This window comes from Pseudorasbora parva, chromosome 5 (assembly GCF_024679245.1).
Source record: "Pseudorasbora parva isolate DD20220531a chromosome 5, ASM2467924v1, whole genome shotgun sequence".
NCBI lineage: Eukaryota > Metazoa > Chordata > Actinopteri > Cypriniformes > Gobionidae > Pseudorasbora > Pseudorasbora parva.
The window spans coordinates 3407374-3434793 of record NC_090176.1 but is presented as its reverse complement, the minus strand read 5'-3'; the positions used below and the strand labels follow the sequence as shown (position 1 = coordinate 3434793).

Sequence of the window (27420 nt, the reverse complement as noted above, 5' to 3'; positions counted from 1 at the left end):
TCTGCTTGTTATAGAAAAGCTCCCATTCACAGGTGTTTTCAAAATGACTTGCGTTTAGGCACACATGAAGTGCACATGAAGTAACACATGAAGTGCCTCTGCCAGAAAAGTCATTAATGAGATCAGGTGAAAGCAACAAAGGGTTTTTAGCTTTGAGCAGAGGCAGCTTTTCTTCAGCAAGGAACAGAGCATTATATAAGTAAAAAAAAAAAAAGAAAGTCTTAGCAGAGGATGGTTTCGATCCATCGACCTCTGGGTTATGGGCCCAGCACGCTTCCGCTGCGCCACTCTGCTCCTGGCGACACATGCGCCGTTCCCAGATGCTTTGGAAAGGACTTGTGTTTAGGCACACATCAAGTGCTCCTCTGTCATAAACGAGAACAGATGAAAACAACAAAGGGTTTTAGCATAGACCTGTGGCAGCTTTTCTTCAAGTGGGGACAGAGAATTTGCATAAGTAAAGAAGACTTAGCACAGGATGGTTTCGATCCATCGACCTCTGGGTTATGGGCCCAGCACGCTTCCGCTGTGCCACTCTGCTGTAAACCCACCCCAGATGGGACTCGAACCCACAATCCCTGGCTTAGGAGGCCAGTGCCTTATCCATTAGGCAACTGGGGCTGTTAAAGCCCATCTCTCGTGTGCCCCATTACTTCTGCTTCAGTGACAACAAAAGGCTTGGCATTTACACATGGCCAGCACACAAAGTGATCCACTGAGCGGCTGCTTCGACAGGCCACTGGGGTATGACTCGCTTGCTCTTCTAATTCTCCATCTCATTCAGGTGGCTCAGTTAATGAGGCATTTAAACAGGTCCTACACACAAAGATTTCTCAACAAGCGACTACTACACCAGCTTTCCAGAACATTGTGCAGTATTGTTATAGTTCCAGGACCAAGAGGCTCCAGGTTTTCACAAGCGGGATGTGGAAGTTGCTCTTAATTTGGGATAAAGCATGTAAATAAGAGAAGAAGCCTTAGCAGAGGATGGTTTCGATCCATCGACCTCTGGGTTATGGGCCCAGCACGCGTCCGCTGCGCCACTCTGCTTGTTATAGAAAAGCTCCCATTCACAGGTGTTTTCAAAATGACTTGTGTTTAGGCACACATGAAGTGCACATGAAGTAACACATGAAGTGCCTCTGCCAGAAAAGTCATTAATGAGATCAGGTGAAAGCAACAAAGGGTTTTTAGCTTTGAGCAGAGGCAGCTTTTCTTCAGCAAGGAACAGAGCATTATATAAGTAAAAAAAAAAAAAAAGAAAGTCTTAGCAGAGGATGGTTTCGATCCATCGACCTCTGGGTTATGGGCCCAGCACGCTTCCGCTGCGCCACTCTGCTCCTGGCGACACATGCGCCGTTCCCAGATGCTTTGGAAAGGACTTGTGTTTAGGCACACATCAAGTGCTCCTCTGTCATAAACGAGAACAGATGAAAACAACAAAGGGTTTTAGCATAGACCTGTGGCAGCTTTTCTTCAAGTGGGGACAGAGAATTTGCATAAGTAAAGAAGACTTAGCAGAGGATGGTTTCGATCCATCGACCTCTGGGTTATGGGCCCAGCACGCTTCCGCTGCACCACTCTGCTGAAAACCACCCTAGACAGGACTCAAACCCACAAAAATTGGCATAGGAGGGCAGTGACTTATCCATTAGGACACTGGGGCTGTCAAAAATAAGCCCTTGTATGCCCCATTTACTGCTGATTCCGTGACAACAATAGGCTTGGTATTTAATCAAGGCCAGCACACAAAGTAATCCAGATGAACAATTCATTTACCAGGCCACCGGGCCACTCTGCTCGCCATAGAAGAGCTCCAATTCACAGGTGTTTTCAATAGGACTTGCGTTTAGGCACACACAAAGTGGTCCTCAGTCACAGATGATATCTGGGGAAAATGATTATGGCTTCAGAATAGAAGTGCATTAGCTCTTCTTCAAATAGGAACAAGACACGTAAATAAGTAAAGTGGTCTTATCAGAGGATGGTTTCGATCCATCGACCTCTGGGTTATGAGCCCAGCATGCTTCCGCTGCGCCACTCTGCTGTAAACCCACCCCAGATGGGACTCGAACCCACAATCCCTGGCTTAGGAGGCCAGTGCCTTATCCATTAGGCCACTGGGGCTGTTAAAGCCCATCTCTCGTGTGCCCCATTACTTCTGCTTCAGTGACAACAAAAGGCTTGGCATTTACACATGGCCAGCACACAAAGTGATCCACTGAGCGGCTGCTTCGACAGGCCACTGGGGTATGACTCGCTTGCTCTTCTAATTCTCCATCTCATTCAGGTGGCTCAGTTAATGAGGCATTTAAACAGGTCCTACACACAAAGATTTCTCAACAAGCGACTACTACACCAGCTTTCCAGAACATTGTGCAGTATTGTTATAGTTCCAGGACCAAGAGGCTCCAGGTTTTCACAAGCGGGATGTGGAAGTTGCTCTTAATTTGGAATAAAGCATGTAAATAAGAGAAGAAGCCTTAGCAGAGGATGGTTTCGATCCATCGACCTCTGGGTTATGGGCCCAGCACGCTTCCGCTGCGCCACTCTGCTTGTTATAGAAAAGATCCCATTCACAGGTGTTTTCAAAATGACTTGCGTTTAGGCACACATGAAGTGCATATGAAGTAACACATGAAGTGCCTCTGCCAGAAAAGTCATTAATGAGATCAGGTGAAAGCAACAAAGGGTTTTTAGCTTTGAGCAGAGGCAGCTTTTCTTCAGCAAGGAACAGAGCATTATATAAGTAAAAAAAAAAAAAGAAAGTCTTAGCAGAGGATGGTTTCGATCCATCGACCTCTGGGTTATGGGCCCAGCACGCTTCCGCTGCGCCACTCTGCTCCTGGCGACACATGCGCCGTTCCCAGATGCTTTGGAAAGGACTTGTGTTTAGGCACACATCAAGTGCTCCTCTGTCATAAACGAGAACAGATGAAAACAACAAAGGGTTTTAGCATAGACCTGTGGCAGCTTTTCTTCAAGTGGGGACAGAGAATTTGCATAAGTAAAGAAGACTTAGCAGAGGATGGTTTCGATCCATCGACCTCTGGGTTATGGGCCCAGCACGCTTCCGCTGCGCCACTCTGCTGAAAACCACCCTAGACAGGACTCGAACCCACAAACATTGGCATAGGAGGCCAGTGACTTATCCATTAGGACACTGGGGCTGTCAAAAATAAGCCCTTGTATGCCCCATTTACTGCTGATTCCGTGACAACAATAGGCTTGGTATTTAATCGAGGCCAGCACACAAAGTAATCCAGATGAACAATTCATTTACCAGGCCACCGGGCCACTCTGCTCGCCATAGAAGAGCTCCAATTCACAGGTGCTTTCAATAGGACTTGCGTTTAGGCACACACAAAGTGGTCCTCAGTCACAGATGATATCTGGTGAAAATGATTATGGCTTCAGAATAGAAGTGCATTAGCTCTTCTTCAAATAGGAACAAGACACGTAAATAAGTAAAGTGGTCTTAGCAGAAAATGGTTTCGATCCATCGACCTCTGGGTTATGGGCCCAGCACGCTACCGCTGCGCCACTCTGCTGTAAACCCACCCCAGATGGGACTCGAACCCACAATCCCTGGCTTAGGAGGCCAGTGCCTTATCCATTAGGCCACTGGGGCTGTTAAAGCCCATCTCTCGTGTGCCCCATTACTTCTGCTTCAGTGACAACAAAAGGCTTGGCATTTACACATGGCCAGCACACAAAGTGATCCACTGAGCAGCTGCTTCGACAGGCCACTGGGGTATGACTCGCTTGCTCTTCTAATTCTCCATCTCATTCAGGTGGCTCAGTTAATGAGGCATTTAAACAGGTCCTACACACAAAGATTTCTCAACAAGCGACTACTACACCAGCTTTCCAGAACATTGTGCAGTATTGTTATAGTTCCAGGACCAAGAGGCTCCAGGTTTTCACAAGCGGGATGTGGAAGTTGCTCTTAATTTGGGATAAAGCATGTAAATAAGAGAAGAAGCCTTAGCAGAGGATGGTTTCGATCCATCGACCTCTGGGTTATGGGCCCAGCACGCTTCCGCTGCGCCACTCTGCTTGTTATAGAAAAGCTCCCATTCACAGGTGTTTTCAAAATGACTTGCGTTTAGGCACACATGAAGTGCACATGAAGTAACACATGAAGTGCCTCTGCCAGAAAAGTCATTAATGAGATCAGGTGAAAGCAACAAAGGGTTTTTAGCTTTGAGCAGAGGCAGCTTTTCTTCAGCAAGGAACAGAGCATTATATAAGTAAAAAAAAAAAAAGAAAGTCTTAGCAGAGGATGGTTTCGATCCATCGACCTCTGGGTTATGGGCCCAGCACGCTTCCGCTGCGCCACTCTGCTCCTGGCGACACATGCGCCGTTCCCAGATGCTTTGGAAAGGACTTGTGTTTAGGCACACATCAAGTGCTCCTCTGTCATAAACGAGAACAGATGAAAACAACAAAGGGTTTTAGCATAGACCTGTGGCAGCTTTTCTTTAAGTGGGGACAGAGAATTTGCATAAGTAAAGAAGACTTAGCACAGGATGGTTTCGATCCATCGACCTCTGGGTTATGGGCCCAGCACGCTTCCGCTGTGCCACTCTGCTGTAAACCCACCCCAGATGGGACTCGAACCCACAATCCCTGGCTTAGGAGGCCAGTGCCTTATCCATTAGGCCACTGGGGCTGTTAAAGCCCATCTCTCGTGTGCCCCATTACTTCTGCTTCAGTGACAACAAAAGGCTTGGCATTTACACATGGCCAGCACACAAAGTGATCCACTGAGCGGCTGCTTCGACAGGCCACTGGGGTATGACTCGCTTGCTCTTCTAATTCTCCATCTCATTCAGGTGGCTCAGTTAATGAGGCATTTAAACAGGTCCTACACACAAAGATTTCTCAACAAGCGACTACTACACCAGCTTTCCAGAACATTGTGCAGTATTGTTATAGTTCCAGGACCAAGAGGCTCCAGGTTTTCACAAGCGGGATGTGGAAGTTGCTCTTAATTTGGGATAAAGCATGTAAATAAGAGAAGAAGCCTTAGCAGAGGATGGTTTCGATCCATCGACCTCTGGGTTATGGGCCCAGCACGCGTCCGCTGCGCCACTCTGCTTGTTATAGAAAAGCTCCCATTCACAGGTGTTTTCAAAATGACTTGTGTTTAGGCACACATGAAGTGCACATGAAGTAACACATGAAGTGCCTCTGCCAGAAAAGTCATTAATGAGATCAGGTGAAAGCAACAAAGGGTTTTTAGCTTTGAGCAGAGGCAGCTTTTCTTCAGCAAGGAACAGAGCATTATATAAGTAAAAAAAAAAAAAAAGAAAGTCTTAGCAGAGGATGGTTTCGATCCATCGACCTCTGGGTTATGGGCCCAGCACGCTTCCGCTGCGCCACTCTGCTCCTGGCGACACATGCGCCGTTCCCAGATGCTTTGGAAAGGACTTGTGTTTAGGCACACATCAAGTGCTCCTCTGTCATAAACGAGAACAGATGAAAACAACAAAGGGTTTTAGCATAGACCTGTGGCAGCTTTTCTTCAAGTGGGGACAGAGAATTTGCATAAGTAAAGAAGACTTAGCAGAGGATGGTTTCGATCCATCGACCTCTGGGTTATGGGCCCAGCACGCTTCCGCTGCGCCACTCTGCTGAAAACCACCCTAGACAGGACTCAAACCCACAAAAATTGGCATAGGAGGGCAGTGACTTATCCATTAGGACACTGGGGCTGTCAAAAATAAGCCCTTGAATGCCCCATTTACTGCTGATTCCGTGACAACAATAGGCTTGGTATTTAATCAAGGCCAGCACACAAAGTAATCCAGATGAACAATTCATTTACCAGGCCACCGGGCCACTCTGCTCGCCATAGAAGAGCTCCAATTCACAGGTGTTTTCAATAGGACTTGCGTTTAGGCACACACAAAGTGGTCCTCAGTCACAGATGATATCTGGTGAAAATGATTATGGCTTCAGAATAGAAGTGCATTAGCTCTTCTTCAAATAGGAACAAGACACGTAAATAAGTAAAGTGGTCTTAGCAGAGGATGGTTTCGATCCATCGACCTCTGGGTTATGAGCCCAGCATGCTTCCGCTGCGCCACTCTGCTGTAAACCCACCCCAGATGTGGGTTTACAGCAGAACCCACAATCCCTGGCTTAGGAGGCCAGTGCCTTATCCATTAGGCCACTGGGGCTGTTAAAGCCCATCTCTCGTGTGCCCCATTACTTCTGCTTCAGTGACAACAAAAGGCTTGGCATTTACACATGGCCAGCACACAAAGTGATCCACTGAGCGGCTGCTTCGACAGGCCACTGGGGTATGACTCGCTTGCTCTTCTAATTCTCCATCTCATTCAGGTGGCTCAGTTAATGAGGCATTTAAACAGGTCCTACACACAAAGATTTCTCAACAAGCGACTACTACACCAGCTTTCCAGAACATTGTGCAGTATTGTTATAGTTCCAGGACCAAGAGGCTCCAGGTTTTCACAAGCGGGATGTGGAAGTTGCTCTTAATTTGGGATAAAGCATGTAAATAAGAGAAGAAGCCTTAGCAGAGGATGGTTTCGATCCATCGACCTCTGGGTTATGGGCCCAGCACGCTTCCGCTGCGCCACTCTGCTTGTTATAGAAAAGCTCCCATTCACAGGTGTTTTCAAAATGACTTGCGTTTAGGCACACATGAAGTAACACATGAAGTGCCTCTGCCAGAAAAGTCATTAATGAGATCAGGTGAAAGCAACAAAGGGTTTTTAGCTTTGAGCAGAGGCAGCTTTTCTTCAGCAAGGAACAGAGCATTATATAAGTAAAAAAAAAAAAAGAAAGTCTTAGCAGAGGATGGTTTCAATCCATCGACCTCTGGGTTATGGGCCCAGCACGCTTCCGCTGCGCCACTCTAATCCTGGTGACACATGCGCCGTTCCCAGATGCTTTGGAAAGGACTTGTGTTTAGGCACACATCCAGTGCTCCTCTGTCATAAACGAGAACAGATGAAAACAACAAAGGGTTTTAGCATAGACCTGTGGCAGCTTTTCTTCAAGTGGGGACAGAGAATTTGCATAAGTAAAGAAGACTTAGCAGAGGATGGTTTCGATCCATCGACCTCTGGGTTATGGGCCCAGCACGCCTCCGCTGTGCCACTCTGCTGAAAACCACCCTAGACAGGACTCGAACCCACAAACATTGGCATAGGAGGCCAGTGACTTATCCATTAGGACACTGGGGCTGTCAAAAATAAGCCCTTGTATGCCCCATTTACTGCTGATTCCGTGACAACAATAGGCTTGGTATTTAATCGAGGCCAGCACACAAAGTAATCCAGATGAACAATTCATTTACCAGGCCACCGGGCCACTCTGCTCGCCATAGAAGAGCTCCAATTCACAGGTGCTTTCAATAGGACTTGCGTTTAGGCACACACAAAGTGGTCCTCAGTCACAGATGATATCTGGTGAAAATGATTATGGCTTCAGAATAGAAGTGCATTAGCTCTTCTTCAAATAGGAACAAGACACGTAAATAAGTAAAGTGGTCTTAGCAGAGGATGGTTTCGATCCATCGACCTCTGGGTTATGGGCCCAGCACGCTTCCGCTGCGCCACTCTGCTGTAAACCCACCCCAGATGGGACTCGAACCCACAATCCCTGGCTTAGGAGGCCAGTGCCTTATCCATTAGGCCACTGGGGCTGTTAAAGCCCATCTCTCGTGTGCCCCATTACTTCTGCTTCAGTGACAACAAAAGGCTTGGCATTTACACATGGCCAGCACACAAAGTGATCCACTGAGCGGCTGCTTCGACAGGCCACTGGGGTATGACTCGCTTGCTCTTCTAATTCTCCATCTCATTCAGGTGGCTCAGTTAATGAGGCATTTAAACAGGTCCTACACACAAAGATTTCTCAACAAGCGACTACTACACCAGCTTTCCAGAACATTGTGCAGTATTGTTATAGTTCCAGGACCAAGAGGCTCCAGGTTTTCACAAGCGGGATGTGGAAGTTGCTCTTAATTTGGGATAAAGCATGTAAATAAGAGAAGAAGCCTTAGCAGAGGATGGTTTCGATCCATCGACCTCTGGGTTATGGGCCCAGCACGCTTCCGCTGCGCCACTCTGCTTGTTATAGAAAAGCTCCCATTCACAGGTGTTTTCAAAATGACTTGTGTTTAGGCACACATGAAGTGCACATGAAGTAACACATGAAGTGCCTCTGCCAGAAAAGTCATTAATGAGATCAGGTGAAAGCAACAAAGGGTTTTTAGCTTTGAGCAGAGGCAGCTTTTCTTCAGCAAGGAACAGAGCATTATATAAGTAAAAAAAAAAAAGAAAGTCTTAGCAGAGGATGGTTTCAATCCATCGACCTCTGGGTTATGGGCCCAGCACGCTTCCGCTGCGCCACTCTGCTCCTGGCGACACATGCGCCGTTCCCAGATGCTTTGGAAAGGACTTGTGTTTAGGCACACATCAAGTGCTCCTCTGTCATAAACGAGAACAGATGAAAACAACAAAGGGTTTTAGCATAGACCTGTGGCAGCTTTTCTTCAAGTGGGGACAGAGAATTTGCATAAGTAAAGAAGACTTAGCAGAGGATGGTTTCGATCCATCGACCTCTGGGTTATGGGCCCAGCACGCTTCCGCTGCGCCACTCTGCTGTAAACCCACCCCAGATGGGACTCGAACCCACAATCCCTGGCTTAGGAGGCCAGTGCCTTATCCATTAGGCCACTGGGGCTGTTAAAGCCCATCTCTCGTGTGCCCCATTACTTCTGCTTCAGTGACAACAAAAGGCTTGGCATTTACACATGGCCAGCACACAAAGTGATCCACTGAGCGGCTGCTTCGACAGGCCACTGGGGTATGACTCGCTTGCTCTTCTAATTCTCCATCTCATTCAGGTGGCTCAGTTAATGAGGCATTTAAACAGGTCCTACACACAAAGATTTCTCAACAAGCGACTACTACACCAGCTTTCCAGAACATTGTGCAGTATTGTTATAGTTCCAGGACCAAGAGGCTCCAGGTTTTCACAAGCGGGATGTGGAAGTTGCTCTTAATTTGGGATAAAGCATGTAAATAAGAGAAGAAGCCTTAGCAGAGGATGGTTTCGATCCATCGACCTCTGGGTTATGGGCCCAGCACGCTTCCGCTGCGCCACTCTGCTTGTTATAGAAAAGCTCCCATTCACAGGTGTTTTCAAAATGACTTGCGTTTAGGCACACATGAAGTGCACATGAAGTAACACATGAAGTGCCTCTGCCAGAAAAGTCATTAATGAGATCAGGTGAAAGCAACAAAGGGTTTTTAGCTTTGAGCAGAGGCAGCTTTTCTTCAGCAAGGAACAGAGCATTATATAAGTAAAAAAAAAGGAGAAAGTCTTAGCAGAGGATGGTTTCGATCCATCGACCTCTGGGTTATGGGCCCAGCACGCTTCCGCTGCGCCACTCTGCTCCTGGCGACACATGCGCCGTTCCCAGATGTTTTGGAAAGGACTTGTGTTTAGGCACACATCAAGTGCTCCTCTGTCATAAACGAGAACAGATGAAAACAACAAAGGGTTTTAGCATAGACCTGTGGCAGCTTTTCTTCAAGTGGGGACAGAGAATTTGCATAAGTAAAGAAGACTTAGCAGAGGATGGTTTCGATCCATCGACCTCTGGGTTATGGGCCCAGCACGCTTCCGCTGCGCCACTCTGCTGAAAACCACCCTAGACAGGACTCGAACCCACAAACATTGGCATAGGAGGCCAGTGACTTATCCATTAGGACACTGAGGCTGTAAAAAATAAGCCCTTGTATGCCCCATTTACTGCTGATTCCGTGACAACAATAGGCTTGGTATTTAATCAAGGCCAGCACACAAAGTAATCCAGATGAACAATTCATTTACCAGGCCACCGGGCCACTCTGCTCGCCATAGAAGAGCTCCAATTCACAGGTGTTTTCAATAGGACTTGCGTTTAGGCACACACAAAGTGGTCCTCAGTCACAGATGATATCTGGTGAAAATGATTATGGCTTCAGAATAGAAGTGCATTAGCTCTTCTTCAAATAGGAACAAGACACGTAAATAAGTAAAGTGGTCTTAGCAGAGGATGGTTTCGATCCATCGACCTCTGGGTTATGGGCCCAGCACGCTTCCGCTGCGCCACTCTGCTGTAAACCCACCCCAGATGGGACTCGAACCCACAATCCCTGGCTTAGGAACGCCAGCTGCCGAAGGATAGTCCGACAATTTGAGGGAAATGTTGAAGAATGTTCAACTCCACAGCCAATCACAGCGAAGCACTATAACATTTGCAACCAATCAGAAAGCGCCATTCTTAACATTTTCTTGACATTTTCGACATTTGACCAATCAGAGTTCAAGGAAATGTTGTGAGCGTGTTTACGCTTGTCACCGCTAGTTGGTGTCAGGAGGCTAGTCAAGCTGTCAATCAAGTTTCCGAGCTGAGCCAAAGGTGGCACGAAGTAATGACAAAGTTCTCGGGGGGCGTGTCAGAGTTCAAAAAAAGTTCAGTAGAGGAGCATCACTGGCACGGAGGTCAGCATCATTTTTACGGAGATCAGGTCATCGGATAAAGTATATTTTTTATACAAAAAATACACAGCGAACAGGTAAGAAACCAAATTACACATTTGAATATGTTGTGTTGAGTTTATTTTGTAAAGAAACAATTTTATTAAGGGTAGTTTTGTCCAAAACGATTTAACCTAGGTCAAAAAAAATGTCTGGAAAAAATTCCCATAAAGCCATGTCGGAAAATGAATGGATAATTCGTCTAAAAAAGTTTGCCAGCACAGGAGTTTGGCCATCAACTGAGGGTAACAGGCCAGCTCCTCGACAGAAAAAGTGGTATGAGATGTATCAAAGGGTGAGTGTGTGCTTAGTTTTTGTGACCTTTTCATGAAATAAACGACTTAAGTGTTTGTTGACTTGCATAATTGAACATTAGAATCGTTTGTTTAATGTATTTGCATAACAGAGCAACAACTTAGAGTTCAGTACAAACATGTACCTGATCTCATTCATTAGAACAATGCACTGTTACTTATGGTTTACACTAATGTAAACCAGGTATCAATATTATTTATTTATATATATATATTTATGTAAATAATGTTGCAGGTATTTGAGATTTATTTAATACTATAAAAAAAATACATGGAAGACTTTTTTTGGTCTGGGAGAGAGGGGGCAGGGATGTTGGGGGATGGTTTGAAGGTGTGAAATTAAATGTTCCTCTCTTGTACCTCTCTTGTTCTTTTAATGGGGGAAACAAACTCATTCACTTTTTCTCTAATTTTACATTTTTGTGTCTCCCCTTCAAAGAACAAATGACAAAAAATAATTTATATAAAAATAAGTATGACACACGTCCTGGAAAATGACAGTAAATCAATTTGCCATTCCAGTTTAGTTAGAAATGCATGTATTGTGTATTACATGTCAATTTTTACAGATTGAAAAATGTCCGATGCAGTCTCGCGGCCAGACAACTTTACTTGGAGCAGTCCCAAAGTGCATGTGTGGTTTTCACACTCAAAAGGTAACAATGTGAAGATGTTGCAAGTATTTATTTATTTATTTTTTAATTTATTTTTATTATATATATATATATATATATATATATATATATATATATATATATACAGTATTAATTTACTAAACATTTTTCTCATTAAAAAATTATTGTATGTATTTTTGTGGTTGTCTTAAACAGGCCACTGTCTCTACTGGACCAGCACCAAGGGTTGTGGAACAACAGCCTTCCGCTACTGGGCCAGCACAGCAGAGTCAGCCTCAGCCTCAGCCTCGGCTCCAGCCCAAGACTACTCCATCTGTGACATCTAGGATTATACCAAGTTTGTCAAGGGTAATAAAATTTTTCAAAATTTTACGTTTTAAAGTATAACAGTTAAGTTGAAATATAATGAAGTACAGAAAGTAAAAAGCTGAGTTTTGGCTGGTATGTTTTTCACACCTACCAGCATATAAAAACAAATTAGAGTCACAAACAGCTTGCATGTCATTCATGTATAACAGAAATAAAAGGGGGCCTAAGACACTTCTCTGTGGAACTCTATTATTAATAATTGTTTCCTCAGAGATTGTCCCATTAATTTCTCAGGTAACATTCCACTTATGCACCATTAATTATACACATATTATAAATTCAGCCATTTAGCATCTACTTTGTGGCCATTACAAGTGTAATAACCAATTAAGAGGTTCATCTAGGTTGCTCTCTTAACCAAGAGGGTGGTAATACACACAAAAAAAAAATTACTTTTATACCATTGTCCAGCTTTTTCTCAGTTATTCAGCAAACATACAGCATGAACCACTTAAGGGACACCATTTTACAGAAAACAGTATGCATATTGTATTTAACTATACAGCAAGAAAGCAGTTCCTTTAATTAACACAATAAAATATAGGAACAATAGATTTTTTTTCTCATTTGCCAAATATGTCATTATATATTTGTTGCAGCAATTATATAATTTAATATATAATTTAAATTTAATCTTTTCATTGAAATTGTTTTTCCCTATTTTAGTTTACCAAGCCAAGATTTGGTGGGTCCCACATTGCTGCAGCAAAGCCCAATCTAAGTATGGCTAGGAAACCATCTCAGGTTGTTAAACAGCCCAGCCCAGCAGTGTCCGGTGATCCTATAACAAGCACCACTGTCTCTGTAAGTACTGGCATAATCCACATTGCATTCTATAAAGACACACTCCAATCCTGTGCACTTTTTAGAAACATATTTTGTATTTCAGGAAATCTCAACGTAATGAACAATACTATATTTCAATTATCATATAGTGTCAATGCGGGCAGATTGGTAATATAGTTGAATATTAAGTGTCCCTAACTGAACAAGCCAAAAGCCAAAGGCGACTACAGTACACTACTGTTTAAAAGTTGGTGAGGGGTTTTTAAAGAAATTGATACTTTTATTCAAGAAGATGCATTAAATACATTTGAAAATAGATTCAAATAAGCCGCGATTTTAAAATGCAATAATATGTCCCAGTATTACTGTTTTTGACTATATTAATCTTCAATATTCTTTTTTTTTAAATACGATTATAGTATTGTATAATTTCATCTAGGATGAGTTAAAATTATCGGACAGTTATGTTTGACTGTTTCTCTTGTTATATATACAACATCTATTATATTTCACTTATATTTCACATCATATTTATTATAATTGTACAGACACAAGACCCTGGAGTTCCAGCCTCTGTCCCCAGAACCACTGCAGATGTGACCAGTCCTACAGAGTCGTGCAGTATTGTCTCTGTAAGTAATTTAAAAATTCTATTGGTTTATAAAAGTAATTGAATTGGCATATTAACTGTAACTTAACACAAAATAGCGTTAGCAGCTGACACAATTTAAAAAAATGTTTGGAACATATGTATACATTTTTTTCTATTAATGTACGGTAAAGTAAGTAGTTGACATCCACTCCAGTAGCTTCCTAAAACACTTTCAAGCTGAATAAACAATAACCAAGTAAACTCATAATGTTAGGACTTGGCTCCCCAAAGGATCAACTTGATATTAAATTTAAAGAAATATTTACATTATTATTTACATAATCAGATGTTTAAAATATTTTAAATAAAGAGATGTTGTTTGTAAAATTACAGAGGATAATCTTTCCTGGCTTTAAGAATATTCATTTCTTTTTGGATGACAGTAGTGATTAATACAAAATTATATTTTATTTTAAAGTTTTGATGTAGCAATAATCACTGTTTTATGTGAGGGTAGTTTTGGAAAAATAAAGTGCTTATTGAACAAATGACCTTGCTAAACTAAATGTTTGGTATTTTTCTTTCACAGACTGCTCCTTCTGGAGCATTGCTGCAAGCTCCATCTGGAGTTCGACTGCATCGTTTGTGGTCGGAGACCTTGCCACAGGAAGATCACAGGTGGATTGCCAGCAGACTTTTTAAATCGGGACCCAAGGGGAAACCAGAGCTTCGTGAAAACCTACAGCTCTGGTATTACCCACCACAGCCAGCACTTACATACAATCAGGCTCCAGCTCCAGACAGATTTTTTTGCCATGCTCTGTTGCTGTGGATGCCATACAAGCTGTGGAGGGTCAAGGTTCTCTGTCCCAATCCTGCCTGTGGACAGCACCAGCTGACAGGAGGCGGTCTGCACAAAAGGGCACGGCAGGTTCTGGACATCGACAGGATGTACAACATGGTCACAGAAACCCTCATCTGTGCCAAGTGTAAAGCCTCGCATGTGTCTTGGAGTCAGACTGTCCTTCAACAGTTGGATCTGGGCCATCGATCTGAGTTTCGGGTCATCCTCACACGGAAGTGAGTACACTTTCATTCCACATCCAGTTGATAGTCCATCATCACATTTATTAGCAAATACTTTACAAAACAAATATGTAAAATATATAAATGTGTGGATTTTGCTTTTCCTAAGGTATGCCTGTGATATGAGGGTCATTCGGCTTCTCCGTGAACGTGGCCTTGGCAACAGTCCCACCCGGGTCATAAAACAACTGCGAGAGAACCACAGCGAGGAGTGGCTCCAGCGGCTGGCCCGGTACACCACGCAATGTGTGGACTTCCTCAATGGACCCGGGGTGTTGCCAGTAAAATTTCAGGAACCCCCAGAGCCTACAGTGGTGCCAAGCTGTAAGTGGCTGCTTACAGTCTACAGCCAAGACATCCTGACAAGGCTGGATGAAATCCATGCAAGGATTACATCCACCTATGGCTCTATCTTGAAGATGGATTCCACTAAAAAGGTTAGTGGTGGATTTTTGTTAATTTATGATGTTTTTTACTATATCAAAGCATGGCAGTCTGCAGTTTCATTACATTTACAGCATGCTTCATATCATGTATATTACAGATCACCAAGAAGCTGGCTGGGACGGCAAGAGGAACGGGACTCTGGCTTACCTCTGTTGGCAACGAGTTTGGTCAGGTGCTCATAAGTGTGCTTACAGCCCAGGAAGGAGCAGGACTGGACATTATGGTGGATGGTCTGGTGAAACGGTACCAGAAGGCTGGTGTGGACCCACCTGCTGTATTGTACGTGGACTGTGGCTGTTGCACTGAGGTGGGCGAGACCAAGCTCAAAACTAGATTCAGAGGTTGGCCAGATCTCCTGATACGCTTGGACATCTGGCATTTTATGCGCAGGATTGCCTTGGGGTGTACAACTGATGCCCATCAACTGTATCCCATCTTCATGTCACGGCTGTCAGCATGCATTTTTGAGTGGGATGCGGCTGATGTTTCTGAGCTTCGCGTGGCAAAGAGAGAGCAGCTGATATCCCAGGGTTGGCCTGCGCTGACAGATGAAGATGTCCACAAGCATCTCACCAGGGGAGAGCTGGCCCTTCATTGCCGGAGGAGGACCCATGGAGAGGAGACTACCATCCTTCTCCTTGAGCGACTGCTTACAGAGCTCCTGAGCAGCAGGGGCAATGACTCCCTGGGTGTTCCTCTCCTGGACAGAGAAAGGATGGAGCACATCTGGAATGTCCAGAAGAAGCATGTTAAATGCATTCAAGATCCCCCTGGTGTTGTGCTCTATACAGAGACGGGGAGCTTAACCAAGGGAGGCATGCTTCTGAAGACATACAGATGTGCAAGGGGCTCTACTTCTCTCGAGTCCTTTCATTTACATCTGAACCGGTTCATCCCAGGTATGTCTTTGTCACATACAATGTGCATGTGTAAAGAAAGCTCATTAAGTGTCTGTGTTTCTTAAAAACCCGCCATATGCTTGTGTCTATTTACAGGAACCAGTGCGAACAGTCTGAACTTTCAGATTTATCTGCTGGAGGGTCTACACCGGTGGAACCAGGACCGGGAGGCTGCTTCCCTGTCAATGGAGCCATCAGCTTTGCGTAGTTACACAGGAGAACTTGTTCACTGTGTAAACACCAACTACGAAAAGCTGTTTGGCAGGAAAGTGGTCCCCACATTTTGTTCCCCTGCACGTTACACCGGTGAGAGAATTTGTTATTGTTCATGATTTTGCAATTTCTGTGTAATCTCAGTCAATATATTAGATATAACTCTATAGTCTACCGTATCATATTTCTTATGCAAATTTCTAAAGGCCTGTTAGTCCACTGACAGCAAGTTTGCTGAACCCAAGTTCAGTTTAATCAAAATATCCAAAACATTAAAAAAAACTTGGCAATACAAGAAACTGACGTTGACTTGACGTTGGCTAAACAAAACTCTCCAACAGCACGGCAGTTCAAAACGTTACATTCAATGCTAGACAAAGACTGAGGGCTAGAGATAAGGGCTAGACATAAGGGCTAGACATAAGGGCTAGACACAAGGGCTAGACACAAGGGCTAGACACAAGGGCTAGACACAAGGGCTAGAGAAGGGCTAGACACAAGGGCTAGAGAAGGGCTAGACACAAGGGCTAGAGATAAGGGCTAGACATAAGGGCTAGACACAAGGGCTAGACACAAGGGCTAGACACAAGGGCTAGAGAAGGGCTAGACACAAGGGCTAGAGATAAGGGCTAGACATAAGGGCTAGAGAAGGGCTAGACACAAGGGCTAGACACAAGGGCTAGACACAAGGGCTAGACACAAGGGCTAGAGAAGGGCTAGACACAAGGGCTAGAGAAGGGCTAGACACAAGGGCTAGAGATAAGGGCTAGACATAAGGGCTAGAGAAGGGCTAGACACAAGGGCTAGACACAAGGGCTAGAGAAGGGCTAGACACAAGGGCTAGAGATAAGGGCTAGACATAAGGGCTAGACACAAGGGCTAGACACAAGGGCTAGAGAAGGGCTAGACACAAGGGCTAGAGAAGGGCTAGACACAAGGGCTAGACACAAGGGCTAAACACAAGGGCTAGAGAAGGGCTAGACACAAGGGCTAGACACAAGGGCTAGACACAAGGGCTAACCCTAACCCATTCTAGACAAAGACTAATGGCAAACATGAGGGCTTAAGTGCAGAGTAAAAATCATGTTACATGTAAATATCAAATATGATCAGGCTTTTGAGGAAAATGTATTTGTACGTCTCTCAATCATCACTGTATTGCATTATGTTTTGCCATCCACAATTAAAGGTTTTGCGCCTCTGAATAAAAAAATGTTATCAGCTCTATTCTTACAATATCACACTATATGAGCTACTACAAAAGCCTAATTTATCAAATATCATACACAACATTTAATTTCTGCTTGTTTATTGTGTTTGTTTCAGGTGAGCTCATTGGAGTGCAGTACCTGTTCCAGCAGACTGGCCAGTCACTGCAGGACATGAATCCAGACTCTGAGCAGACCGCAGAGCTCATTGAGGAACTCAGTGTGGAGGAGCGAGATGAAGATGAGGGCTTCTGTGACATCAGCGAGGATCACACCATTACTGATCCGGAAGCTGTTCTGTCACCATCCTCCACACTCACACTGGGTTCTCCCACCCTGGTCACCAGCAGTGACATATCTGCACTGGGCTCCACATCCCCTTCACTGCTCCCTGACCCCACACATGGCCTCACACAGTCTCATTCATCAGCTGGACCTTCAGGGACTGCTGTCTCTCCTTTCCCCTCAGAGCCAGAGGATGCTGGTCAGGATGATGACGACGACGATGATGATGATGATGATGATGATGATGGAGAGATGGTAAATACCACTCCTTTGTATTTCTTTCAAATCAAGTATAATATTTCAAACAGTGATGAATTAACATCCATTGCTTTAAATCCAGACTTTCTACATATTCTAAATGTAAACGTAAAGCCTAAAGTCATAAGTAAGCAGGAAATATGCATCAAGTCAGATTTATTTCTATAGTGCTTTGATCTATACATATTGGGTCAAAAGAGCTTTTTTGTGATAAACAGGAAAATAACAGAATTTTGCATCAAATAGATGTCATGTAGTAATTTCTTTGTTTGTGTGTTTGTATTTTTAATAGGCTGTTGACTACCAAAATGTCCCGGGTTATCAGCATGTGGACAGGCTGGCAGAATATCTGGTGGAACTCCGGGGTCACACAACCCTCAGCCTGACCAACCAGGAAGCCAACACAATAATTGCTCTTTGGCAGAACCTGGATGACCAGGACAAGAAAGGGGTGGTGAAAGCAGCTCGTTACCAAAAGAGACTGCTGAGTGGACGCTTCAGAGTCCCAAAGAGGCCCACTCAGAACCCAGGGGTAGAGAGCACCATCAGATGTGTGCTGGGTGCAAGTGGCATAGCTGCTCAGTGGCCTGACTGTTGCCGTCTGGTGGAGACCATCTTCATCAGACTTTGCAATGCTCACCCAAGCCCCAAAAGAAAAGGCAAAGGAGCCCTGTCGAGATGGTCTCTGATCCTGCAAGACTATCGCAGGATAAGGCAGCTTGTACTGGGCAACGGCTTGGTGATGGGAGGGACGTCAATCCAGCTGGTGGAGGTTAACCAGAACACCCTGATTCAGTGGTACAACAACAGACAGAAAAAGCAGGAACTGTCTGTGCTGCTTCAGGGTATTCAGTTGCCTCAGCCCCTCCATGTTGCTCAGGAGCCTCTCCAGGTTGCTAAACGCTTACGGACTGAGCCAGAACAACCAGGGGAACAGCACCAGTTTAAGATGCCAGAGAGCACAGCAGGTCAGGCAAAGCAGAGGCAGACTTCTGTTGGGCGACCCCCTCTCAGACCCAAGGCACCAGCGCAGAGCCAGATGTTGGTGACACCATCAGCCCCTGGATCATCACTGCAGATGGTACCAAATATTATGATACCAGCAGCACCAGGGTTCCACGGTGTGCCAGTGTTTCAGGTGCCAATGTACCAGGGAGTCCAAATGGTCCAGGGAATCCCAATGGTCCAAGGTGTTCAAATGGTACAAGGAATGCCAATGATCCAGCCACTGTTACAGCCTACAGTGGTGCGGGGAACCAGCTCACAGCCTGCTACACCAGAAACCATGCCTAAGAGACCCTACAGGAGAACTGTAGAGGCAAACACGTGCAAAAAATGTGGGCAATACAAAACCAGTGCAACGGGACATAGCCAGTACAGGGGCAGGGTGTATTGCCCACAGACTGAGACAGTTTGCAAGGAGGTGTGGTTAGAGGAAATGCGGCGAACCATTTCTAAATAATTTATCTTTTTTTTAATATGTATATATATATATATTATTGTATATAGCGTGAAATATTTTTAAACTTTATTTAACATTTTCTTTCTTGTTTTTGAAAACCTATTTATTGATTTTTACAATTGTACATTTAATATTTTAAAGTTGTTATTTAACATTTTATTGACCTTTTATGTTTGAAAATTTGTTTAACATTTTATTTTATTTAACATTCATTACTGTTCTGTTTGCATAATTGCAAAATAAAAACAAATTGGCAAAGTGATTGCATTTTGACTTTTTTACTTTCATATAACACTGCAGCAATAAAACATTTGTATATTAAAAGATCATTTGTACATTTCTTGATCTTGTGATAGATCTTTTTGAGCATATTGGTTATTCAGTAATGGGTCGCATCTTTGTTTATAATAATATAATAATAACACCGTTCCATTGATAATTGTATTTTTCTTTAAAGAACATCAAAAAACACAACAAACTATTTATGTGTATTTTATTAGAACTGGAACAGTATACATTAAAAAATATATTATTTCATTTAAATATAAATATTACAAAAATTTGTTTTGTTGACCTTTTTACTTTCATATAACACTGCAACAATAAAAAAAATAATTTGTACATTTTCTTATTAATGTGACAAACATTTTTCAGCAAATGAGTTGCATCTTTCAAATACAGATTTGCAAAAGTCTTGTGTGAATGTAACCTAAAACAAATGCTTGATTAGATCAAATATATAACAACTAGTAAATAATAACAACATTGGTAATTTTATTTTTCATGAAAGAATATCAAAAACACAACAAACTAATTACATATGTGTATTTTATTAACACTGGAACAGTATGCATCCAAAAATGTGTTTATTTAATTCAAATATAAATATTACAAAAAGCTGTCTTTTGCTGGAATCGAACCCCGGTCTTGGTGAGCACCTGCAATAGAAAACCGTGTAATGTAAATGCGTGATTTTCCCACACGAAGTAACCGGAAAAGGCATCACAAGACATATGCTTAGGAATAAAAATCTCTGAACGTCACATTTCACCCTTTCTTTTCTTCATTTTTTCCCTCTCTTCTTCCCCTTCTCCCTTTCTTCCTTCCCCCTTTTCTTCCCTTCTTCCCCGCCTTTGTTGGACTATTGTTCCCCAGCTTGAGGCCAGTGACTTATCCATTAGGACACTGGGGCTGTAAAAAATAAGCCCTTGTATGCCCCATTTACTGCTGATTCCGTGACAACAATAGGCTTGGTATTTAATCAAGGCCAGCACACAAAGTAATCCAGATGAACAATTCATTTACCAGGCCACCGGGCCACTCTGCTCACCATAGAAGAGCTCCAATTCACAGGTGTTTTCAATAGGACTTGCGTTTAGGCACACACAAAGTGGTCCTCAGTCACAGATGATATCTGGTGAAAATGATTAAGGCTTCAGAATAGAAGTGCATTAGCTCTTCTTCAAATAGGAACAAGACACGTAAATAAGTAAAGTGGTCTTAGCAGAGGATGGTTTCGATCCATCGACCTCTGGGTTATGGGCCCAGCACGCTTCCGCTGCGCCACTCTGCTGTAAACCCACCCCAGATGGGACTCTAACCCACAATCCCTGGCTTAGGAGGCCAGTGCCTTATCCATTAGGCCACTGGGGCTGTTAAAGCCCATCTCTCGTGTGCCCCATTACTTCTGCTTCAGTGACAACAAAAGGCTTGGCATTTACACATGGCCAGCACACAAAGTGATCCACTGAGCGGCTGCTTCGACAGGCCACTGGGGTATGACTCGCTTGCTCTTCTAATTCTCCATCTCATTCAGGTGGCTCAGTTAATGAGGCATTTAAACAGGTCCTACACACAAAGATTTCTCAACAAGCGACTACTACACCAGCTTTCCAGAACATTGTGCAGTATTGTTATAGTTCCAGGACCAAGAGGCTCCAGGTTTTCACAAGCGGGATGTGGAAGTTGCTCTTAATTTGGGATAAAGCATGTAAATAAGAGAAGAAGCCTTAGCAGAGGATGGTTTCGATTCCATCGACCTCTGGGTTATGGGCCCAGCACGCTTCCGCTGCGCCACTCTGCTAGTTATAGAAAAGCTCCCATTCACAGGTGTTTTCAAAATGACTTGCGTTTAGGCACACATGAAGTGCACATGAAGTAACACATGAAGTGCCTCTGCCAGAAAAGTCATTAATGAGATCAGGTGAAAGCAACAAAGGGTTTTTAGCTTTGAGCAGAGGCAGCTTTTCTTCAGCAAGGAACAGAGCATTATATAAGTAAAAAAAAAAGAAAGTCTTAGCAGAGGATGGCTTCAATCCATCGACCTCTGGGTTATGGGCCCAGCACGCTTCCGCTGCGCCACTCTGCTCCTGGCGACACATGCGCCGTTCCCAGATGCTTTGGAAAGGACTTGTGTTTGGGCACACATCAAGTGCTCCTCTGTCATAAACGAGAACAGATGAAAACAACAAAGGGTTTTAGCATAGACCTGTGGCAGCTTTTCTTCAAGTGGGGACAGAGAATTTGCATAAGTAAAGAAGACTTAGCAGAGGATGGTTTCGATCCATCGACCTCTGGGTTATGGGCCCTGTACGCTTCCGCTGCGCCACTCTGCTGAAAACCACCCTAGACGGGACTCGAACCCACAAACATTGGCATAGGAGGCCAGTGACTTATCCATTAGGACACTGGGGCTGTAAAAAATAAGCCCTTGTATGCCCCATTTACTGCTGATTCCGTGACAACAATAGGCTTGGTATTTAATCAAGGCCAGCACACAAAGTAATCCAGATGAACAATTCATTTACCAGGCCACCGGGCCACTCTGCTTGCCATAGAAGAGCTCCAATTCACAGGTGTTTTCAATAGGACTTGCTTTTAGGCACACACAAAGTGGTCCTCAGTCACAGATGATATCTGGTGAAAATGATTATGGCTTCAGAATAGAAGTGCATTAGCTCTTCTTCAAATAGGAACAAGACACGTAAATAAGTAAAGTGGTCTTAGCAGAGGATGGTTTCGATCCATCGACCTCTGGGTTATGGGCCCAGCACGCGTCCGCTGCGCCACTCTGCTCCTGCCGACACATGCGCCGTTCCCAGATGCTTTGGAAAGGACTTGTGTTTAGGCACACATCAAGTGCTCCTCTGTCATAAACGAGAACAGATGAAAACAACAAAGGGTTTTAGCATAGACCTGTGGCAGCTTTTCTTCAAGTGGGGACAGAGAATTTGCATAAGTAAAGAAGACTTAGCAGAGGATGGTTTCGATCCATCGACCTCTGGGTTATGGGCCCAGCACGCTTCCGCTGCGCCACTCTGCTGAAAACCACCCTAGACGGGACTCGAACCCACAAACATTGGCATAGGAGGCCAGTGACTTATCCATTAGGACACTGGGGCTGTAAAAAATAAGCCCTTGTATGCCCCATTTACTGCTGATTCCGTGACAACAATAGGCTTGGTATTTAATCAAGGCCAGCACACAAAGTAATCCAGATGAACAATTCATTTACCAGGCCACCGGGCCACTCTGCTCGCCATAGAAGAGCTCCAATTCACAGGTGTTTTCAATAGGACTTGCGTTTAGGCACACACAAAGTGGACCTCAGTCACAGATGATATCTGGTGAAAATGATTATGGCTTCAGAATAGAAGTGCATTAGCTCTTCTTCAAATAGGAACAAGACACGTAAATAAGTAAAGTGGTCTTAGCAGAGGATGGTTTCGATCCATCGACCTCTGGGTTATGGGCCCAGCACGCTTCCGCTGCGCCACTCTGCTGTAAACCCACCCCAGATGGGACTCGAACCCACAATCCCTGGCTTAGGAGGCCAGTGCCTTATCCATTAGGCCACTGGGGCTGTTAAAGCCCATTTCTCGTGTGCCCCATTACTTCTGCTTCAGTGACAACAAAAGGCTTGGCATTTACACATGGCCAGCACACAAAGTGATCCACTGAGCGGCTACTTCGACAGGCCACTGGGGTATGACTCGCTTGCTCTTCTATTTCTCCATCTCATTCAGGTGGCTCAGTCAATGAGGCATTTAAACAGGTCCTACACACAAAGATTTTTCAACAAGCGACTACTACACCAGCTTTCCAGAACATTGTGCAGTATTGTTATAGTTCCAGGACCAAGAGGCTCCAGGTTTTCACAAGCGGGATGTGGAAGTTGCTCTTAATTTGGGATAAAGCATGTAAATAAGAGAAGAAGCCTTAGCAGAGGATGGTTTCGATCCATCGACCTCTGGGTTATGGGCCCAGCACTCTTCCGCTGCGCCACGCTGCTTGTTATAGAAAAGCTCCCATTCACAGGTGTTTTCAAAATGACTTGCGTTTAGGCACACATGAAGTGCACATGAAGTAACACATGAAGTGCCTCTGCCAGAAAAGTCATTAATGAGATCAGGTGAAAGCAACAAAGGGTTTTTAGCTTTGAGCAGAGGCAGCTTTTCTTCAGCAAGGAACAGAGCATTATATAAGTAAAAAAAAAAAAGAAAGTCTTAGCAGAGGATGGTTTCGATCCATCGACCTCTGGGTTATGGGCCCAGCACGCTTCCACTGCGCCACTCTGCTCCTGGCGACACATGCGCCGTTCCCAGATGCTTTGGAAAGGACCTGTGTTTAGGCACACATCAAGTGCTCCTCTGTCATAAACGAGAACAGATGAAAACAACAAAGGGTTTTAGCATAGACCTGTGGCAGCTTTTCTTCAAGTGGGGACAGAGAATTTGCATAAGTAAAGAAGACTTAGCAGAGGATGGTTTCGACCCATCGACCTCTGGGTTATGGGCCCAGCACGCTTCCGCTGCGCCACTCTGCTGAAAACCACCCTAGACGGGACTCGAACCCACAAACATTGGCATAGGAGGCCAGTGACTTATCCATTAGGACACTGGGGCTGTAAAAAATAAGCCCTTGTATGCCCCATTTACTGCTGATTCCGTGACAACAATAGGCTTGGTATTTAATCAAGGCCAGCACACAAAGTAATCCAGATGAACAATTCATTTACCAGGCCACCGGGCCACTCTGCTCACCATAGAAGAGCTCCAATTCACAGGTGTTTTCAATAGGACTTGCGTTTAGGCACACACAAAGTGGTCCTCAGTCACAGATGATATCTGGTGAAAATGATTAAGGCTTCAGAATAGAAGTGCATTAGCTCTTCTTCAAATAGGAACAAGACACGTAAATAAGTAAAGTGGTCTTAGCAGAGGATGGTTTCGATCCATCGACCTCTGGGTTATGGGCCCAGCACGCTTCCGCTGCGCCACTCTGCTGTAAACCCATCCCAGATGGGACTTGAACCCACAATCCCTGGCTTAGGAGGCCAGTGCCTTATTCATTAGGCCAGTGGGGCTGTTAAAGCCCATCTCTCGTGTGCCCCATTACTTCTGCTTCAGTGACAATAAAAGGCTTGGCATTTACACATGGCCAGCACACAAAGTGATCCACTGAGCGGCTACTTCGACAGGCCACTGGGGTATGACTCGCTTGCTCTTCTATTTCTCCATCTCATTCAGGTGGCTCAGTCAATGAGGCATTTAAACAGGTCCTACACACAAAGATTTCTCAACAAGCGACTACTACACCAGCTTTCCAGAACATTGTGCTGTATTGTTATAGTTCCAGGACCAAGAGGCTCCAGGTTTTCACAAGCGGGATGTGGAAGTTGCTCTTAATTTGGGATAAAGTATGTAAATAAGAGACGAAACCTTAGCAGAGGATGGTTTCGATCCATCGACCTCTGGGTTATGGGCCCAGCACGCTACCGCTGCGCCACTCTGCTTGTTATATAAAAGCTCCCATTCACAGGTGTTTTCAAAATGACTTGCGTTTAGGCACACATGAAGTGCACATGAAGTAACACATGAAGTGCCTCTGCCAGAAAAGTCATTAATGAGATCAGGTGAAAGCAACAAAGGGTTTTTAGCTTTGAGCAGAGGCAGCTTTTCTTCAGCAAGGAACAGAGCATTATATAAGTAAAAAAAAAAAAAAAAGTCTTAGCAGAGGATGGTTTCGATCCATCGACCTCTGGGTCATGGGCCCAGCACGCTTCCGCTGCGCCACTCTGCTCCTGGCGACACATGCGCCGTTCCCAGATGCTTTGGAAAGGACTTGTGTTTAGGCACACATCAAGTGCTCCTCTGTCATAAACGAGAACAGATGAAAACAACAAAGGGTTTTAGCATAGACCTGTGGCAGCTTTTCTTCAAGTGGGGACAGAGAATTTGCATAAGTAAAGAAGACTTAGCAGAGGATGGTTACGATCCATTGACCTCTGGGTTATGGGCCCAGCACGCTTCCGCTGCGCCACTCTGCTGAAAACCAGCCTAGACGGGACTCGAACCCACAAACATTGGCATAGGAGGCCAGTGACTTATCCATTAGGACACTGGGGCTGTAAAAAATAAGCCCTTGTATGCCCCATTTACTGCTGATTCGTGACAACAATAGGCTTGGTATTTAATCAAGGCCAGCACACAAAGTAATCCAGATGAACAATTCATTTACCAGGCCACCGGGCCACTCTGCTCACCATAGAAGAGCTCCAATTCACAGGTGTTTTCAATAGGACTTGCGTTTAGGCACACACAAAGTGGTCCTCAGTCACAGATGATATCTGGTGAAAATGATTATGGCTTCAGAATAGAAGTGCATTAGCTCTTCTTCAAATAGGAACAAGACACGTAAATAAGTAAAGTGGTCTTAGCAGAGGATGGTTTCGATCCATCGACCTCTGGGTTATGGGCCCAGCACGCTTCCGCTGCGCCACTCTGCTGTAAACCCACCCCAGATGGGACTCTAACCCACAATCCCTGGCTTAGGAGGCCAGTGCCTTATTCATTAGGCCACTGGGGCTGTTAAAGCCCATTTCTCGTGTGCCCCATTACTTCTGCTTCAGTGACAACAAAAGGCTTGGCATTTACACATGGCCAGCACACAAAGTGATCCACTGAGCGGCTACTTCGACAGGCCACTGGGGTATGACTCGCTTGCTCTTCTATTTCTCCATCTCATTCAGGTGGCTCAGTCAATGAGGCATTTAAACAGGTCCTACACACAAAGATTTTTCAACAAGCGACTACTACACCAGCTTTCCAGAATATTGTGCAGTATTGTTATAGTTCCAGGACCAAGAGGCTCCAGGTTTTCACAAGCGGGATGTGGAAGTTGCTCTTAATTTGGGATAAAGCATGTAAATAAGAGAAGAAGCCTTAGCAGAGGATGGTTTCGATCCATCGACCTCTGGGTTATGGGTCCAGCACTCTTCCGCTGCGCCACGCTGCTTGTTATAGAAAAGCTCCCATTCACAGGTGTTTTCAAAATGACTTGCGTTTAGGCACACATGAAGTGCACATGAAGTAACACATGAAGTGCCTCTGCCAGAAAAGTCATTAATGAGATCAGGTGAAAGCAACAAAGGGTTTTTAGCTTTGAGCAGAGGCAGCTTTTCTTCAGCAAGGAACAGAGCATTATATAAGTAAAAAAAAAAAAGAAAGTCTTAGCAGAGGATGGTTTCGATCCATCGACCGGTGGGTTATGGGCCCAGCACGCTTCCACTGCGCCACTCTGCTCCTGGCGACACATGCGCCGTTCCCAGATGCTTTGGAAAGGACCTGTGTTTAGGCACACATCAAGTGCTCCTCTGTCATAAACGAGAACAGATGAAAACAACAAAGGGTTTTAGCATAGACCTGTGGCAGCTTTTCTTCAAGTGGGGACAGAGAATTTGCATAAGTAAAGAAGACTTAGCAGAGGATGGTTTCGATCCATCGACCTCTGGGTTATGGGCCCAGCACGCTTCCGCTGCGCCACTCTGCTGAAAACCACCCTAGACAGGACTCGAACCCACAAAAATTGGCATAGGAGGGCAGTGACTTATCCATTAGGACACTGGGGCTGTCAAAAATAAGCCCTTGTATGCCCCATTTACTGCTGATTCCGTGACAACAATAGGCTTGGTATTTAATCAAGGCCAGCACACAAAGTAATCCAGATGAACAATTCATTTACCAGGCCACCGGGCCACTCTGCTCACCATAGAAGAGCTCCAATTCACAGGTGTTTTCAATAGGACTTGCGTTTAGGCACACACAAAGTGGTCCTCAGTCACAGATGATATCTGGTGAAAATGATTAAGGCTTCAGAATAGAAGTGCATTAGCTCTTCTTCAAATAGGAACAAGACACGTAAATAAGTAAAGTGGTCTTAGCAGAGGATGGTTTCGATCCATCGACCTCTGGGTTATGGGCCCAGCACGCTTCCGCTGCGCCACTCTGCTGTAAACC

At 44.6% G+C, this 27420-nt stretch overlaps 1 protein-coding gene and 8 non-coding genes across 9 annotated transcripts; 1 reads left to right on the top strand and 8 right to left on the bottom strand.

Moving 5' to 3' along the window:
• Positions 1-548: 548 nt before the first annotated feature.
• trnar-ccu (transfer RNA arginine (anticodon CCU)) lies at positions 549-621 on the bottom strand. Its single transcript has one exon. It is a non-coding gene; the product is annotated as a tRNA-Arg (tRNA).
• Positions 622-2054: 1433 nt separating this feature from the next.
• trnar-ccu (transfer RNA arginine (anticodon CCU)) lies at positions 2055-2127 on the bottom strand. Its single transcript has one exon. It is a non-coding gene; the product is annotated as a tRNA-Arg (tRNA).
• A 1431-nt stretch (positions 2128-3558) lies between these two features.
• Positions 3559-3631, bottom strand: trnar-ccu (transfer RNA arginine (anticodon CCU)). The gene has a single exon. It is a non-coding gene; the product is annotated as a tRNA-Arg (tRNA).
• Positions 3632-4602: 971 nt separating this feature from the next.
• Positions 4603-4675, bottom strand: trnar-ccu (transfer RNA arginine (anticodon CCU)). Its single transcript has one exon. It is a non-coding gene; the product is annotated as a tRNA-Arg (tRNA).
• Positions 4676-7608: 2933 nt separating this feature from the next.
• Positions 7609-7681, bottom strand: trnar-ccu (transfer RNA arginine (anticodon CCU)). Its single transcript has one exon. It is a non-coding gene; the product is annotated as a tRNA-Arg (tRNA).
• Positions 7682-8651: 970 nt separating this feature from the next.
• Positions 8652-8724, bottom strand: trnar-ccu (transfer RNA arginine (anticodon CCU)). The gene has a single exon. It is a non-coding gene; the product is annotated as a tRNA-Arg (tRNA).
• Positions 8725-10744: 2020 nt separating this feature from the next.
• LOC137075804 (uncharacterized) lies at positions 10745-19123 on the top strand. The gene is made up of 11 exons (XM_067444759.1): positions 10745-10864; positions 11453-11539; positions 11714-11866; positions 12554-12691; positions 13222-13305; positions 13855-14345; positions 14461-14788; positions 14896-15697; positions 15794-16003; positions 17237-17658; positions 17954-19123. Exons 1-11 carry the CDS (start codon positions 10745-10747, stop codon positions 19121-19123), a joined length of 4005 nt encoding a protein of 1334 aa, XP_067300860.1.
• A 1580-nt stretch (positions 19124-20703) lies between these two features.
• trnar-ccu (transfer RNA arginine (anticodon CCU)) lies at positions 20704-20776 on the bottom strand. Its single transcript has one exon. It is a non-coding gene; the product is annotated as a tRNA-Arg (tRNA).
• Positions 20777-22912: 2136 nt separating this feature from the next.
• trnar-ccu (transfer RNA arginine (anticodon CCU)) lies at positions 22913-22985 on the bottom strand. Its single transcript has one exon. It is a non-coding gene; the product is annotated as a tRNA-Arg (tRNA).
• Between the last annotated feature and the right edge of the window lie 4435 nt (positions 22986-27420).

Excerpts from the sequence above, each read along its gene's own strand:
- LOC137075804 (XM_067444759.1), top strand. The coding sequence starts at position 10,745 with ATGTCGGAAAATGAATGGATAATTCGTCTAAAAAAGTTTGCCAGCACA. Across the intron at positions 10,865-11,452 it reads GGTATGAGATGTATCAAAGG|ATTGAAAAATGTCCGATGCA; the intron begins GTGAGTGTGTGC and ends CAATTTTTACAG. Across the intron at positions 14,789-14,895 it reads AGATGGATTCCACTAAAAAG|ATCACCAAGAAGCTGGCTGG; the intron begins GTTAGTGGTGGA and ends TGTATATTACAG.